Source organism: Staurois parvus, unplaced genomic scaffold, assembly GCF_062004578.1.
Source record: "Staurois parvus isolate SC_StPar_1 unplaced genomic scaffold, SC_StPar_1.0 ptg000005l, whole genome shotgun sequence".
Classification (NCBI taxonomy): Eukaryota; Metazoa; Chordata; class Amphibia; order Anura; family Ranidae; genus Staurois; species Staurois parvus.
Window position 1 is genome coordinate 5,475,689 of NW_028317801.1, and position 16,087 is coordinate 5,491,775.

General features: G+C 41.7%; 2 protein-coding genes across 2 annotated transcripts in view; one reads left to right on the forward strand and one right to left on the reverse strand.

Annotated features, from left to right (window-relative positions):
* LMBR1 (limb development membrane protein 1) overlaps positions 1-16,087 on the reverse strand; it is a 184,573-nt gene that overhangs the window by 89,971 nt on the left and 78,515 nt on the right. The gene's annotated exons all lie outside the window — the stretch shown is intronic.
* LOC149474411 (uncharacterized) lies at positions 330-7,554 on the forward strand. Its single transcript, XM_089652019.1, has 4 exons — positions 330-345; positions 1,389-2,143; positions 4,755-4,853; positions 7,498-7,554. Exons 1-4 carry the CDS (start codon positions 330-332, stop codon positions 7,552-7,554), a joined length of 927 nt encoding a protein of 308 aa, XP_089508145.1.

Here is a 16,087-nt window from a genome sequence, read left to right on the forward strand (position 1 = left end):
GTGCATCTATGCAAAAGCCTCTAACTTGACTAGACTAAGTCAAAAGAGCTTTCCTCATGAACTGCTCAGCAGGCATTCAACTCCTGTACCTGGCCACAACATGTCTTTGTCTACCAGCATTTGTTAAACAGTCATAACTCTGAGCCTGAAAAAAAAAAAAAAAGCTTGTCTGTGCGTTTTCTGGTCCCAGCACCATGCTAGGCAGAGGGAGATGCAAATAGAATTCTAGGATACATGGAGGTCCCAATTCCAATATATAGATCGTTAGTTAGACCTCATTGTGTCCAGTTATGGAGACCTCGCTTAGCAAAAGATATTGAGAAGATAGAATGAGTCCAGAGACCGGTAACAAAAAATGCGGAGTGGTCTGAGGGATAAAACATATCAGAAAAGACGCTTATTATGTACAGTCTGGAGGAAAGAAGGGAAAGGGGAGACAAGATTGAAACCTTTGAAATACATCAAGGGGGTGAATAAGGTTCAGGAGGGCAGGATTTTTTAGTATGAAGCCAAGATAAAGATCACAGGGACATGACCTCAAACTAAAAACAGGCAAGTTTAAAACTTCTTAGAAATTATTTCACCAAAAGGGTAGTGAGTTAGGCAACAATAAGTGGATTCAGACACGACTGGGACAAAAACAAATCTAGACCTAAAAATGTTAAAAAAAATATTAATTTAAAAAAAACACAAACATTTATTAAAAAAAAATATCACACCAAAAAAGGACAGATTCCATGGACCACTTTTTTCTGCCATCACTTTTCTATCGTTCTATATCTGAGCCCATATAGGCCTTGCCTGAAACCAGTGGAAAAGCCTCCTACATATACATTATAAACACAAAGGAAAGATTCAATGAGACTCTGCAGGCACACTGGTCACACTATCATCGGCAGCTTTCCGTTCACTGGCCACATTGTGTGATTTGACAGCTTTCCCCTCAATGACCACATTACATTCTCTGACAGCTCTTCCCTCACTAAGTACACCGTATGCTCTGGCAGATCTTCCGTTAATTGCCACACTATGCTCTCTGGCAGCTCTCCCCTGAGCGTCCACAGTATATTCTCTGGCAGCTCTCCCTTCATCAGCCACAGTACATTCTCTGGCAGCTCTCCCCTGAGCGTCCACAGTACATTCTCTGGCAGCTCTCCCCTGAGCATCCACAGTACATTCTCTGGCAGCTCTCCCCTGAGCGTCCACAGTACATTCTCTGGCAGCTCTCCCCTGAGCGTCCACAGTACATTCTCTGGCAGCTCTCCCCTGAGCGTCCACAGTACATTCTCTGGCAGCTCTCCCCTGAGCGTCCACAGTACATTCTCTGGCAGCTCTCCCTCCATCGGCCACAGTAGATTTTCTGGCAGCTCTCCCCTCATCGGCCACAGTACATTTTCTGGCAGCTCTCCCCTCATCGGCCACAGTACATTTTCTGGCAGCTCTCCCCTCATCGGCCACAGTACATTTTCTGGCAGCTCTCCCCTCATCGGCCACAGTACATTTTCTGTCAGCTCTCCCCATATCGGCCACAGTACATTTTCTGGCAGCTCTCCCCATATCGGCCACGGTGCATTTTCTGGCAGCTCTCCCCTCATCGGCCACGGTACATTTTCTGGCAGCTCTCCCCTCATCGGCCACGGTACATTTTCTGGCAGCTCTCCCCTCATCGGCCACAGTACATTCTCTGGCAGCTCTCACCTCATCGGCCACAGTACATTCTCTGGCAGCTCTCACCTCATCGGCCACAGTACATTTTCTGTCAGCTCTCCCCATATCGGCCACAGTACATTTTCTGGCAGCTCTCCCCATATCGGCCACAGTACATTTTCTGGCAGCTCTCCCCTCATCGGCCACGGTACATTTTCTGGCAGCTCTCCCCTCATCGGCCACGGTACATTTTCTGGCAGCTCTCCCCTCATCGGCCACAGTACATTCTCTGGCAGCTCTCACCTCATCGGCCACAGTACATTCTCTGGCAGCTCTCACCTCATCGGCCACAGTACATTTTCTGGCAGCTCTCCCCTCATCGGCCACGGTACATTTTCTGGCAGCTCTCCCCTCATCGGCCACGGTACATTTTCTGGCAGCTCTCCCCTCATCGGCCACAGTACATTCTCTGGCAGCTCTCACCTCATCGGCCACAGTACATTCTCTGGCAGCTCTCCCCTCATCGGCAACAGTACATTCTCTGGCAGCTCTCACCTCATCGGCCACAGTACATTCTCTGGCAGCTCTCACCTCATCGGCCACAGTACATTTTCTGGCAGCTCTCCCCTCATCGGCCACAGTACATTTTCTGGCAGCTCTCCCCTCATCGGCCACAGTAAATTTTCTGGCAGCTCTCCCCTCATCGGCCACAGTACATTTTCTGTCAGCTCTCCCCATATCGGCCACAGTACATTTTCTGGCAGCTCTCCCCATATCGGCCACAGTACATTTTCTGGCAGCTCTCCCCTCATCGGCCACAGTACATTTTCTGGCAGCTCTCCCCTCATCGGCCACGGTACATTTTCTGGCAGCTCTCCCCTCATCGGCCACAGTACATTCTCTGGCAGCTCTCACCTCATCGGCCACAGTACATTCTCTGGCAGCTCTCACCTCATCGGCCACAGTACATTTTCTGGCAGCTCTCCCCTCATCGGCCACAGTACATTTTCTGGCAGCTCTCCCCTCATCGGCCACAGTACATTTTCTGGCAGCTCTCCCCTCATCGGCCACAGTACATTCTCTGGCAGCTCTCACCTCATCGGCCACAGTACATTCTCTGGCAGCTCTCACCTCATCGGCCACAGTACATTCTCTGGCAGCTCTCCCCTCATCGGCAACAGTACATTCTCTGGCAGCTCTCCCCTCATCAGAGACAGTACATTCTCTGGCAGCTCTCCCCTCACCAGAGACAGTACATTCTCTGGCAGCTCTCCCCGACAGTACATTCTCTGGCAGCTCTCCCCTCACTAGAGACAGTACATTCTCTGGCAGCTCTCCCCTCACCAGAGACAGTACATTCTCTGGCAGCTCTCCCCTCACCAAATACACTACATTCTCTGGCAAAACTGCCAAACTATGTTCTCTGGCAATCAATTCCCCACCCCCCCGAAACTTAGTTGTAAGTCATTGCGGATTCTTCCTTTTGAGAATACGAATATCTTGGGTGTCATTCTGCTCCAATGCTTTTGGCATTTTTGGAGTCAAGTAGTTGTTGAATATGCAGATTAGGAGCTCTAGCTTCACTCGGACTTTCCTGTTCTGTGCCAGAGCCTTAGAAATTACTGATAGAACAGAGATCCAAGTAACCAGTAATTTCCAGCGATGCCAGTATTTCTCTCACTTCTTTACAAAATTACAGAATCAACACAAACACAAATATATTTTTATGCTGCAACTTTAGTTTTATGGTATGGCGCTCCAGTCTATGTTTCACTGCAATTAATTTTAGGTGACTGATTTGAAAATAAAATACGTTTTGTATGAAGTCCAAAATTTGGTCTCTAAATAAATAAACTACCATGATTACGTCATAGTTTCAAAAGGCCATTTTTAAAAGATGGATTGCATTTTGGATTTTTCAGGCTGAGAAAGTAGATTAGCAAATTGTATCTGTGATTCCAATCAAGTGAATGGAAGACACTGGCAAAGTGCCAAATGTGGCGCCCAGCCAAGCCCAGGCGTTACACAGGTATGGTGAGGTAATCTTTTTTGAACACTGCTCTAGCAATGAGCCTGCATGCATTTCTTTAAAGTCTGCAGAGCCCTCTAGTGGACAATAGAAATACTGCATTTTTCTATAGCCACAAATGCTTGCAAGTGTTTTCCTTTTCCTTATAGAAAAGTGCAGAAAAAGCATAACTTCAGCTAAGCAGACTTATAGCAGTAGTAAGCTCCACTTTGTCATTTTTACCTACAAGCAAGCTTATATTAAAGCATACCGGTTGGTAAAATTAATATTACCTAGCAGAACTAGGGCCCTCGGTTTACCATGGCACTACCTGCCTAAAGTTTTCATGTCGCCCCTTGCCTGCATGGGTTTCCTCCAGGTATTCTGGTTTCCTCCCACACGAGGCTGGTAGGTTCATTAGATCCTGTCTAAATTTGCCCTAGTATGTGTATGTATGAATGTGAATTAGGGACATTAGATTGTATGCGCCTTGAGGGCAGGTACTGATGTGACTGTACAATGTATATGTAAAGCACCGCTTAAATAAAGAGTGCTATTTAAGTACCTGCAATAAATAAAATATCTACTAGACATTAGTGCTATGCCGCAACCATGACTCCCATGCACATGCGTGGGAGTGACATCTTTGCAGCCCGGCCATTGAGACGGGTGAAGATGGAAGCCCTAGCAGTGGTGACAGTGTGCCTATAAAGCGATACATTTTATGGGTAAGTCTTTATTAATGTAATGCATGCTAGCACATTATGACATTAACTTGCAGATAGACTGGAGGATTGGGGGGGGATTTATATATTTCAGGATGTAACCACTTTAATAAAAAATTTAAAAAAAACTTGGAAGTAAATGTAAACATAATGACAAATACTGTGTGTGTAAACTACGTACAGCTTAATCTCACATAAAAATACACATTTTTATTAAAAGTAGGTCTGATGAAAACCTGGGCAATGCAGACAAAATGGGTAAGTAGAAATCAAATTTCATCACGTCAAAAAATCACGATAGATCCAATTTACTAAAAGTGTCAAACTTGACCCACCCCACCTAATTGGTTATAAGGCCATTAATCTCATTAAAGAACCAATATGAAGACTTAGGAAGAGGAAAGGGATTGGTCATGCTTGCCTTGGTGCAGGAAGAGTTTGTCTTCAGCTCAGAGGATCCTGGTGAAGGACAGGTGAGTAGGGAAACAAGGAGGTAGATTGACAAAAGGGAGCATTATCTGAAAATTAATGTCTTAGGTCCCATTTACACCTGAGCCTCTCATAGTTCAAAGCTCCACAATTCTCAACATCAATGTCCCATATATTACAATGGTGACTGTTTTCTCATGAGAGCTCAGATGCCTGTAGCTTGAAGCCTAAAAAGCTGCATGAGTTACTTTTGGAGGCAGATTTCGCCCCAAAGACTTCAGTGGAAATGCCTAAAAAAAACACTCAAATCAAGCATTTCAGGCATTTTAGAGCCTCTAAGAACTGCTCTTCTCCCCCTAGTGCTTTCTATCGGCTAAAACAAAAACACCTAAAGTTTTAATATACATGTAAAACACTTGTTATAGGTTTGAAAATGTATTTAAATGCTTCCAAGTATACTCAAAAAAATCCCTAAAACTGCCTGAAAATTGCTCTGCTCAGGTGTGAATGTGGCCCAAGGAAAACTGCAGGCCAATATGTTTCTGTTCCTGCACCATATTCTTTCTGAGCAAACAGCAGCCTACACACATGCATACTAGAGTAAGAAATCGGCTTCACAGAATTGTGTGACAAGAAGTGGAAGACCTGCCCAGAAACCCCATGAAAAGCTGCTGATTGCTTGAAGAAAATTACATAAAAGCTCAGCATAATAAGCAAATTTCTTTTGATAATTCCTGTATAACATTATCATGTTACCAATTGTACATGTTGCTTGTGGAGTTCAAACCATGTGCAGTTTTTATTGTTCCTATGTACATACATAGTAGGAGCAGAAAGGTCTTCGCTACTTTGAAAACAATGGCCTTCAGGTCTGACATACAGACTCCAAATAGACAGGTTTTCACTGAGCCCTGAAAATGGCATTTCTGAAGCGAATGCAAATGGCCGTGCTTGACCAAATGCTAGTTTTAGTCTTCCTAAAGAGGAGTTATACTATACATGTGCTACAAAAAATGATGGTCTCCATACAAAGCCGCTAATCTGCAAAGGAGGCCTTTTTGTCTATAAGCAGCCAAACACTTCTGAGGTCAGGCAGCCACATATCAAATGGCCAGGAACTGAAAAGTGGTTGTACAGGTCTCATAAGTGTGAATATGCTGCTCTAGCTGAGCTGCCTCTATTGTTCCCCTAACAATTTGGGTGTTTGTTACCCTTGTCATAAGCACATCTCTGTCAATATTAGCCATCACTGTGCAGGCTGCATCATCTGGGAAGTTTAGGAGGCCTATTCTGTACTTATAAGCCGCGTAATAGACCCATGGGTCATGTTTAATAGTGAAGAAGAGAACACTGGTCAAGGAATTCAGTATACTGGAAGGTTCCCATCATCAGACACAAACCAGCACACTATCCATCTACAGGAAGTCAATATATAAAAACATACTGATTGGAATTTGATTATACTTGGCAGTATGACAAATAGGGGAACCTTTACAATCTCCAGGTGTGTGCAATAGCTGAGCAGCAAGTAGCACAATGGAACTCCGGAGAGGAAATTGTAGAATAAAACCTCACATTATAGCTACAGAGCAGAGGTGTATAGACAAAGGGTTGATATCATGTTGATGCAGGAATGAGTGGCATCAGAGGCAAAGAAAAAGCCTAAATTAAAGCGAGACAGGCTTCCATAAATTAGACTGTTCACACTGTCTTCGGTTACATATCCAAGCACTCGACCTTCTGGCTCAGAGTTTTGAAGTCAGCGGAAATCCTTGATGAGGTTAACAACCTTATTATAGACACCTGACTGCAATTGATTTTACTTACTGCATGAGGAAGCTCAGAGATGTTTCGTTATGTAGCTACTACAGAAATGTCTACATGTTTCTATTTCAGCAACGAAAGCTATTTCTGCATTTACAAATCATACACTGGAATAAATACAGCCAAGTGTATTTATTAAGGTTGGAAGCCACTTGTACCACAGGAAAGTTATTCTTCTTAAAAATCTGCAAATTATTTAAAGATGAAATGTAAATTGTTACGTCAGTTCATGCATTCTGCAAGGGCACAACAAAACCAATTGTTCTCTATGTTCCCTGTTCACACCACAACACTGGTATCATGCGCAGATTTTTTCATTGAAATGAACATGTAAACTGATATCTCTGCAAGTGAAATCTGCACCTCAGTTTCCATCAGTTTTTCTGCACATAGGGTGTGAACAAAGCCTAAGACTGATTCCAAATTTGAAATATTCGGCTTTAAAAAAAAACAGTTTGTACACTGAAGAGTGTACAAGGATGAGTGCCTGCAGGTAACAATGAAGCATGGTGGCGATACCAAATATTGATCTTAGTTTTTTTTAATCTTTTTATCAAAACAAAGCGAAACCGCGCTAATGGAAAAACAAGTATTATATGAACATTAGCTGCTAGCACACTAAGCGATATTTACCAACATACAGATCAGTAAACAACAGTGTTGTTGCGGTTGTGGTGTCAGTAGCATGGTGGTGTTTTCTATATTAAGCGCAGCATATTGTTGATTACTTTTTTCTTTTCATGATCTTCATAGGTTGGTAATGGATTATTAAAAATGATTCAATTTATTATTTGTGAAAACAACCTCATTTTACAGCACTTTTTCACAAATACCTTAAACTTTTTCACATTTTTGTTAATGCAGAAATCTTATGAGAATCCTATACAACGCAAGAGTGCTAAATTTTTGCAGCAGTTTTAGGAATCTGCCATAAATGTCAGGAGTAACATGAACAACAACAGTCACACCTGAAGTGATATTAAAAAGGCACACTACAAATGAAACTGAATGGGTCCAGACTTTGTACCAGGCAACTTTAGCAGAATGGTTAAATGCACAGCTAATATGCATGTCTGTCAATAGTTTTGTCAGCCAAAATATTTGTGATCGTGTACAGCAATCCTTGTAAGTGACACAACCATGTCACACTGCTTACCCAGGAGCGGGACATATCTCACATTCTCATTTGGGGTGGAGTTGTGCTGCTAAATTGAGTGACTACAAACAATTCCATCACTCATTTTCTCTTTGGAAGAAAATACTTAGAGCAGATGAGTAGATCGGAAAATCAAAAGGTAAAAAGTATTTTTGAACTTCTAAAAGTGCTAATAACCAATACAAATGCAGATCTTTATTGACTAAAATATATATAATAAACACAACAAATGCCTTTAGTTTCCATGGGGAAGAACACTCAAATACCAAACGGCTCAAACATCTTGACCCGGAGGAAGGTGTGTAAACAGAACTTAATACATTATGCCTCCGCCCATCCAGAAAGCCTGGGAAAATTGTCTGAATTCATGGCACATTGAAAATAAATATCTTGGCCATTGTCTGCCTGCTACAAAAAGAGTTCTCTTAGTAACATTAGGTTAAGGTTTGCTCAGCAAGCCTTTTGGGCTGCAAGAAATTTTCCATCATCTAGCAAAGATAAATGTAAGCCCTTAAAAGGAATATGAAAATAAAGGGCAGGTGCTGGTTATTCTAAAGGAAAAAAAAAAAAGCGAGCAAACAGACATGCTCATCACCTGTCTCTGTTGCTTTAGTTGGTGAATAAATGTCCACGCTGAGTACAGGGGAATATTAGTCTGCATGTTCAGCTGTCAGGTCAAAAGGACGCTCTCATTGAAGCTGTTGAACTGCCATGTAGGATTATTCTTTACAAAGGTACCCAAAGAATTGCTGCTGCCTCTCATAGAAATGAATAACATTTTTACATGTTTCTTCTCTTAATCTTATTAAAAAGTCTAACCAGGAAGGACTTGGTGAACTGAACGTTCCATAGTCTATAAAGACTGCACTTTATTACCTCTGTAGAACAAACTATGCATCTTCCTGTCTGTGTAATGAGCACTGTGGTCCAAAACAGGGTTTTGTCATCATATGCCACTATATACAGGTGAAACTCCAAAAATTTGAATATTGTGCAAAAGTTAATTTCAGTAATGCAACTAAAAAGGTGAAACTAATATATGAGATAGACTCATTACATGTAAAGCAAGATAGTTCAAGCCGTGATTTCTCATAATTGTGATGATTATGGCTTACAGCTCATGAAAACTCCAAATCCACAATCTCAGAAAATTTGAATATTACATGCAATCAATAAAACAAGGATTGTACATAGAACAATATCAGACCTCTGAAAAGTAGAAGCATGCATATGTACTCAGTATTTGGTTTGGGTCCCTTTTGCAGCAATTAATTCCTCAATGCGGTGTGGCATGGAAGCTATCAACCTGTGGCACTGCTGAGGTGTTATGGAAGACCAGGATGCTTCAATAGCAGCCTTCAGCTCTTCTGCATTGTTTGCTCTCATGTCTCTCATTTTTCTCTTGGCAATGCCCCATAGATTCTCTATGGAGTTCAGGTCAGGCGAGTTTGCTGGCCAATCAAGCACAGTAATCCCATGGTCATTGAACCAGGTTTTGGTGCTTTTGGCAGTGTGGGCAGGTGCCAAGTCCTGCTGGAAAATGAAGTCAGCATCCCCATAAAGCTCATCTGTGGAAGGAAGCATGAAGTGCTCCAAAATCTCCTGGTAGACGGCTGCGTTGACCCTGGACTTAATGAAGCATAGTGGACCAACACCAGCAGATGACATGGCTCCCCAAATCAACACAGACTGTGGAAACTTCACACTGGACTTCAAGCATCTTGCAGTGTGTGCCTCTCCATTCTTCCTCCATACTCTGGGTCCTTGGTTTCCAAATGAGATGCAAAAAGTTACTCTCATCAGAAAAGAGGACTTTGGACCAGGTAAGACGCTTCTGACGTTGTTTGTTGTTCAGGAGCGGCTTGACAAGAGGAATACGACATTTGAAGCCCATGTCCAGGATCCATCTGTGTGTGGTGGCTCTTGATGCACTGACTCCAGCCTCAGTCCACTCCTTGTGAAAGTCCCCAACAATTTTGAATGGCCTTTTCCTGACAATCCTCTCCAGGCTGCGGTCATCCCTGCTGCTTGTGCACCTTTTTCTTCCACACTCTTCCCTTCCACATAACTTTCTATTAATGTGCTTTGATACAGCACTTTGGGAACATCCAGCTTCTTTTGCAATTACCTTTTGAGGCTTTCCCTCCTTATGGAGGGTGTCAATGATGGTTTTCTGCACAACTGTCAGGTCAGCAGTCTTTCCCTTGATTGTGATTCCTACTGAACCAGACTGAAAGACCATTTAAAGGCTCAGGAACCCTTTGCAGGTGTTATGGCTTAATTAGCCGATTAGAGTGGGACACTTTGAGCCTAGAATATTGCACCTTTTCACAATATTCTAATTTTCTGAGATTGTGGATTAGGGGTTTTCATGAGCTGTAAGCCATAATCATCACAATTATGACAAATCACAGCTTGAACTATATTGCTTTGCATGTAATGAGTATCTCATATATTAGTTTCACCTTTTAAGTTGCATTACTGAAATAAATGAACTTTTGCACGATATTCAAATTTTTTGAGTTTCACCTGTATAGGCTCTCATCACTACCAATGAAATGGTATGTGTGCAGCTTTAAACAAGTCAATATTACTACATTTTTATTGATATCAAATTACTAGTTTCATTTTTATCTTTTCATTACCTAACTTTTTCCACTTGCTATGTAAAACAGATGGCAACTTGCTAGGTACAGTAAAGAGAAGCTGCTAGTTTGCTGTACAGCTAGCTAAGGAGAGCAACAAGAAAGGTACAAGTTGAACAAGTCATTTTTTGGTTAATCATTCTACACCCACAACCAGCTCCTCTGCTAGACACTTTGCTCTAGCCTGCTTCCATACCAGTGTATGCTGCATATTCCCATGCCATTTGCTTGATGAAAATACTGTAATGTATTCCCTTAGAATGCTTTGAAATCATCCAGCACCAAGCCTTAAAGGCTACTCACAGTGCTAGTACCCGAAAAATAGCTTCCTGAAAAGGTCCTCATACCAGAAATATGTTCTCTGTGTCCAATTATGTATATCCAACCCATATATTGTACCTGTCTGGATCTGTTATTCTGAGAATTAATCACTTCTAATCCATTCCGGTTGACAACTTAGCTTGCCTACTGGCTCCTGTATCCTGATCCACCATCCTTGTATGACTTGGCTTGACTGTGCTTCCACTATTTCCATAGATCCACAGCCTTCATTAGTGTAGGTCTGCACAGACCAAGTGGTTACAATCTAGTACAGCCATTCTGAGCATAACTGCAAGCCAAATAAAATCAATGGAGGAGGATTTCCGCTAACAGAGAAGACAGCAGCACAAGGGACAAATTTTACTGACTGTATGCAGATGTAAAGGTAAACCGGATCCCTGGGATCAGAAAATCGGTGCAGACGTCTGCTCATGCGAATTGCCCTGCACATACTTCTAGGCAAAAAGGGCAACACCAAAACGTACTGTGATGGTTCACCTTCACCACATGTGCACGTAGCAATTGGCATGTAACACTTGGCGCCCAGAGACCCATTTAAACTGTGTCGTCACTGAGAGAAATTGCTGAATGTTCTTCAGCATGTTCCCCATGTGTTTATACACCTGATCTGTTGCATTTTTTCTACCTGTGTATGATCCAGCTTCCCCAGGAAGCATCTGATTTCTGCCTCAACTCTGTTCATCTGGTTACCTTTGACCTCGGTCCAATTACTGGCTGCCGATTCTGTACTGCTTTGCCCGGCTTTTACCGACCTTGGCCTGATTCCTGAACTTGCTCTGTTGATTATTATAGCTGGACAGCATGGGAACAAAACTCCAGCCTGCTCTCCAGTTTTCCTCTGCTACCCATTCTTCTAGGACTGTGGTTTCCAGTTCTACCTAATGCAGTGTGGATACCATCAGCCAGCTACCACGGCACTCATGCCACTCCATGCCTTCACACGGTCTACACCTTCAGTAGTGTTGGGCAGGAGGTGGAAGAGAAGCCCCACAACATTTCAGTCGCCTCCAGGTACATGATAGTAGTCTCCCTTGCAATTTTTTATTTTTTTTTTAATCTGTAAACGTAGGCTTTAAATTCTTTAAAACAATGCACATCATTGTTGTGATAAAAACTTGTAAAACATTACAGCAATGCATGGTAATACACTAAGCATGGTGCAATGCATTGCTGTGCCAATAATTTTGAATGACATCCCAACATACCTGTGCTAGAGCATGATGTGCATTATGGTGTACCGTGGTAAAAAAAATAAAAATAAAATAACTCAGGGATGTTTAATTCATATCACCCAGCGCCCAGGAAATGTAATTCCAGGCACCAGGCAGGTAGTTTGTTTTTTACCTGTAAGCCCTGCTGTGGGCAAGAAGCAGGGCTCATCTGTCAGGTGGAGGCATTCAGGTGGCAGCGGTGTCACCCGATTGCTTCCACACAGCCCACTAAGTTGCCAGCCTCCACATTTGTATCCCCCCCGGGGTTGTCTCCCTGGCTCCGCTTGCCCATCTGCAGGACCGGGACCAGTCAGTGGCTGCCAGCAGGTATAGAAGAAGGAGGAGGGCGGACACATTCCCTCCCCTCCCCCTTCTTGTCCTGACCCGGAAGTGATATTATGTCCCCATTGACAGATTCCCGGCTGGAAAAGAAAGCCATGTGCACTGCATTACATTCAGTAGAGCACAGGAGAGACATTTGGGGTCTTTTAGACCCTGGATGTCTCAAAAAAGAGAACTTTTCACCAAAAATCATCACATAGGGGACCTTTTGTCCCCTATGTGATGAAAAAAAAAAAAAAAGTTAAAAGTAAAAAAATGTTTTTCTGTTTTTAAAATATTAAAGTTACACCCAAGAATATAACCCCCACATATGTACACACATACAAACTTAAAAGCACACACTGGGGCGCCTACATATGAAAATGCTGATTGCGATACACGTTACATATCACTGTGCACGCCAGAATGAGAGCAAGAATTCTACCACCAGGCTTCCTCCATATTGCTAAACTGATGACCTATAAGGGGCTTTAAAAGCATCACCTATAGAAAATATAGGGTACTAAACTTTGTTGCGGTTTCATGAGTGTGCACAAATTTAAGGTTTGACATATCAGATATCTATTTACTCGATGCAAACTCCTCTTTTTCATTTTACAAAAAAACTGTGCTTATTATGTATTGCTTTTTGTGCCCTAAAATTAACTTAAGTGTATTTTTTACTGAAATTTTGCGTTTCCTAGACCTTTGTGATAATATCACGTGACATAAAAAATTGGAACTACCACTATTTTATTCTCTAGGGTCTCTGATTTAAAAAAAATATAATGTTTTGGAGTTTTGTGTAATCTTCAGGCCTTAAATAATTTTTTATACATGTGCAAAAAATGCAAAAACAGCTCTGGCAGCGAAAGGGATAACAGATAAGCCCAACACTCCTTTCCTGCCAAGCACCCAATCAGTGCTCATTACACTACAAGGTCTCTCCCCTCCCTGCTAGTCCCCAGGTGCGGTGCTGGAGACAGGCAGGGAGGGGAGGAGAAGATAAACAGTGCAATGTTAAAAATATTAAACATTTAAGTTGCGATAAAGCCCTTTTGTTTTTAAAAGCCCCAGACATTACTTCAAGCAGTTTTAAATACAGTTTTGGTTAAAATGTATTTATTTTTTTATCTGAACAAGTAGATTGTCATGAGGGACAAGTAGATTGGGACACAGATTTAGTCCCTGGAAAAGTAGTTTTTTTCAAAAAATTTCCACACCCCTGAATATGCTGTGGTAACGCCAAACACCACAACACACAACGTGTACTGTGGGGCACGTGTTACAGCAACACACACATTACAGCTACACACAAACAAAAGAAATAAAATGGGGTGGGGGTAATGGATTTTGTCACATAAAAATAAAATAAATGCAGAGACAGATTTACTATACAATTTTAGCTTGAGTCATAAAATTCTGAAAGTAGCACTGCGCCAATATAAAACCTTCCTCTAACCTCTTCCTAAATGAGTCTGCTTTTAGTGAAGATTTGCCTCAGCTACAGTTCTCATTCTGCTGCAGACCTTTACAAATCTTAGTTGGCTGTTCAGGATTTCAGGCACAAGGGTTAAAAGTACACAAAACAAAAACCTGTCACCTGTACTTTGTTAAATGAGAGACAGTCTGATCTGCAATAGCTTTGCAACTAAGTTTTATACTTTTGCTTGATAAATGTTTTTTAATATTTCATAATTATGCACCTGAATAATAAAGCCCATTTCCGATACACCCGGCTACCGTGGGCTCTCAGAAACAAAATAAAATCACTATACTTCAGATTCAATCCTATTCCATCCCCTTCTTTTAACTAGCAAAAGTCACCGTACCTGTGAAGAGATGTGCAACACTCCTGTGCAGGTATAACTATTCGTTAATGGGCAGACTAGAAACACACAACTGAATACTAGGGAAGCGTACCAGTAAATTTAAGAATAACAGTATCATCATTACTGAGTAATGCAAAATGGTCTTCACGCTCTTCAATGAGCTGCAGAGAAATCCATCATACTGCAATTTGGAAATGCCCTCTAGTGGAAAGTTTTGTAGTTATTACTCATTATGAGAGCAATGAAAACATTACCACAAAGTTTAACCACTTGCTATCCAGAAGGTTTTACCCCCTTTGTGACCAGAACATTTTTTGCTAATCAGCACTGGGCTACTTTAACTGGCAATTGCTCGGTCATGCAACACTGTACACAAATTACATTTAAATAATTTCTTTCACACAAATAACTCTTTTGATGGTATTTGATCACCACTGGGTTTTGTATTATATAAACAAAAAAGAACAATTATGAAAAATATATATATATTCTACTTTATTATAAAACATATCCAATAAAAAAAGAAAAAAAAATAAGTCAAAATTTCTTCATAAATGTAGACCAAAATGTATTCTGCTACATGTCTGATAAAAATAATCCCAATAAGTGTATATTAATTGGTTTATTTGAAAGTTATAGCGTCTACAAATTATGGTATGTATACTGGAATTTACGCAGCTACAGACGCTATACTTGTAATGGCGGTGATCAGCGACTTATAGTTTGACTGTGATAGCTGGCAATCTGGTGCTAACAGACACTGGCTGGGAGGGACACTGATATTGCTATTGACACAAATACAGAGATCATATATAATACTGTACACTGTACTAAACACTGGCTGGGAAGGGGTTAACATCAAGGGGCAATTGAAGGATTACCTGTGTGCCTAACAAGTGTAATGCGTGTGATATATGCTGCTTTTACTAACAGATTTGTTTTGTCTCCCTGCTTTTCAGGGAGAAGAAACAGCCAGATCACTGTCCTGTGTTAATACAGAACTTTGGGCTGTGATTGGACACAGCTGATCATCAGGTATTCAGCCAAAATCATTGGCTGAAACCTACTGACAAACTTTTTCTGTGTCTAATCACAGCACCGTTCATCAGGGGGTGCGCGCACGTGTACCCGAAACCCAAAAGAAAGTCTGCGATGTACCGGTGCATTGCCTAGCCTGGCTGTACAGTTAAAGAGTAAGCAAACCAAAACAACGTCTTATTTGCCTTCCTTTGGCCTGTTAAATATAAAAATGGGTACAACCTCACTGAGTACTAAGAAAGTAGGGAACATCAAAATCCCCATTTGTGAAACTTTATGAATAAGGGAAAATCTTCAGGAAACTGGATCCCATTGTGAAAACTATGCACTTCTATATCATAGCTTCCCTTATAAGTAGTATTTTTAGGGAAAAAAAACAGCAGTGGACTAAACGTCAGAGCAATTTTCTTCCGCATTTATGATTTGCAAACTGGCCAGGTCTGACAGGTATTCTTCAAGGCAGTAAAAGACTATAAAATTGACCCAATAGTACTTAAGACATCACCCTTCCCCTGGACTACCGATTCAGACAATTATAATATCTGTAGACTTACAGTGTAAATTGTACCCATTATTAAAAAATCTTACTTTACTTGACCTTAAAAGGGAAAAGTTTGGGGTTGCTACAAAAAAAATAAACAAACATACATATTCACCTCCATGCTGCAGCATCGGTCTGATGCTGTAGCTGTCCTCTGCTGATTACACGTTCAAGAGCTGAGTTATCACATAACCATTCATCATCCGGGTCATGGTCCTTTCTGAGCAGAGAGAAGTAACTGTCAGTCACTATCTGCTCCTCCACTAGAGCGCCGGGCTGGGGAGGGGGGCAGGAGCATCTGGCTCAGTCTCCCAGCCGAGCTCTAAGAGGTTGAGCCAGCTGACATTCTGACATCTGGGTGAATCCCA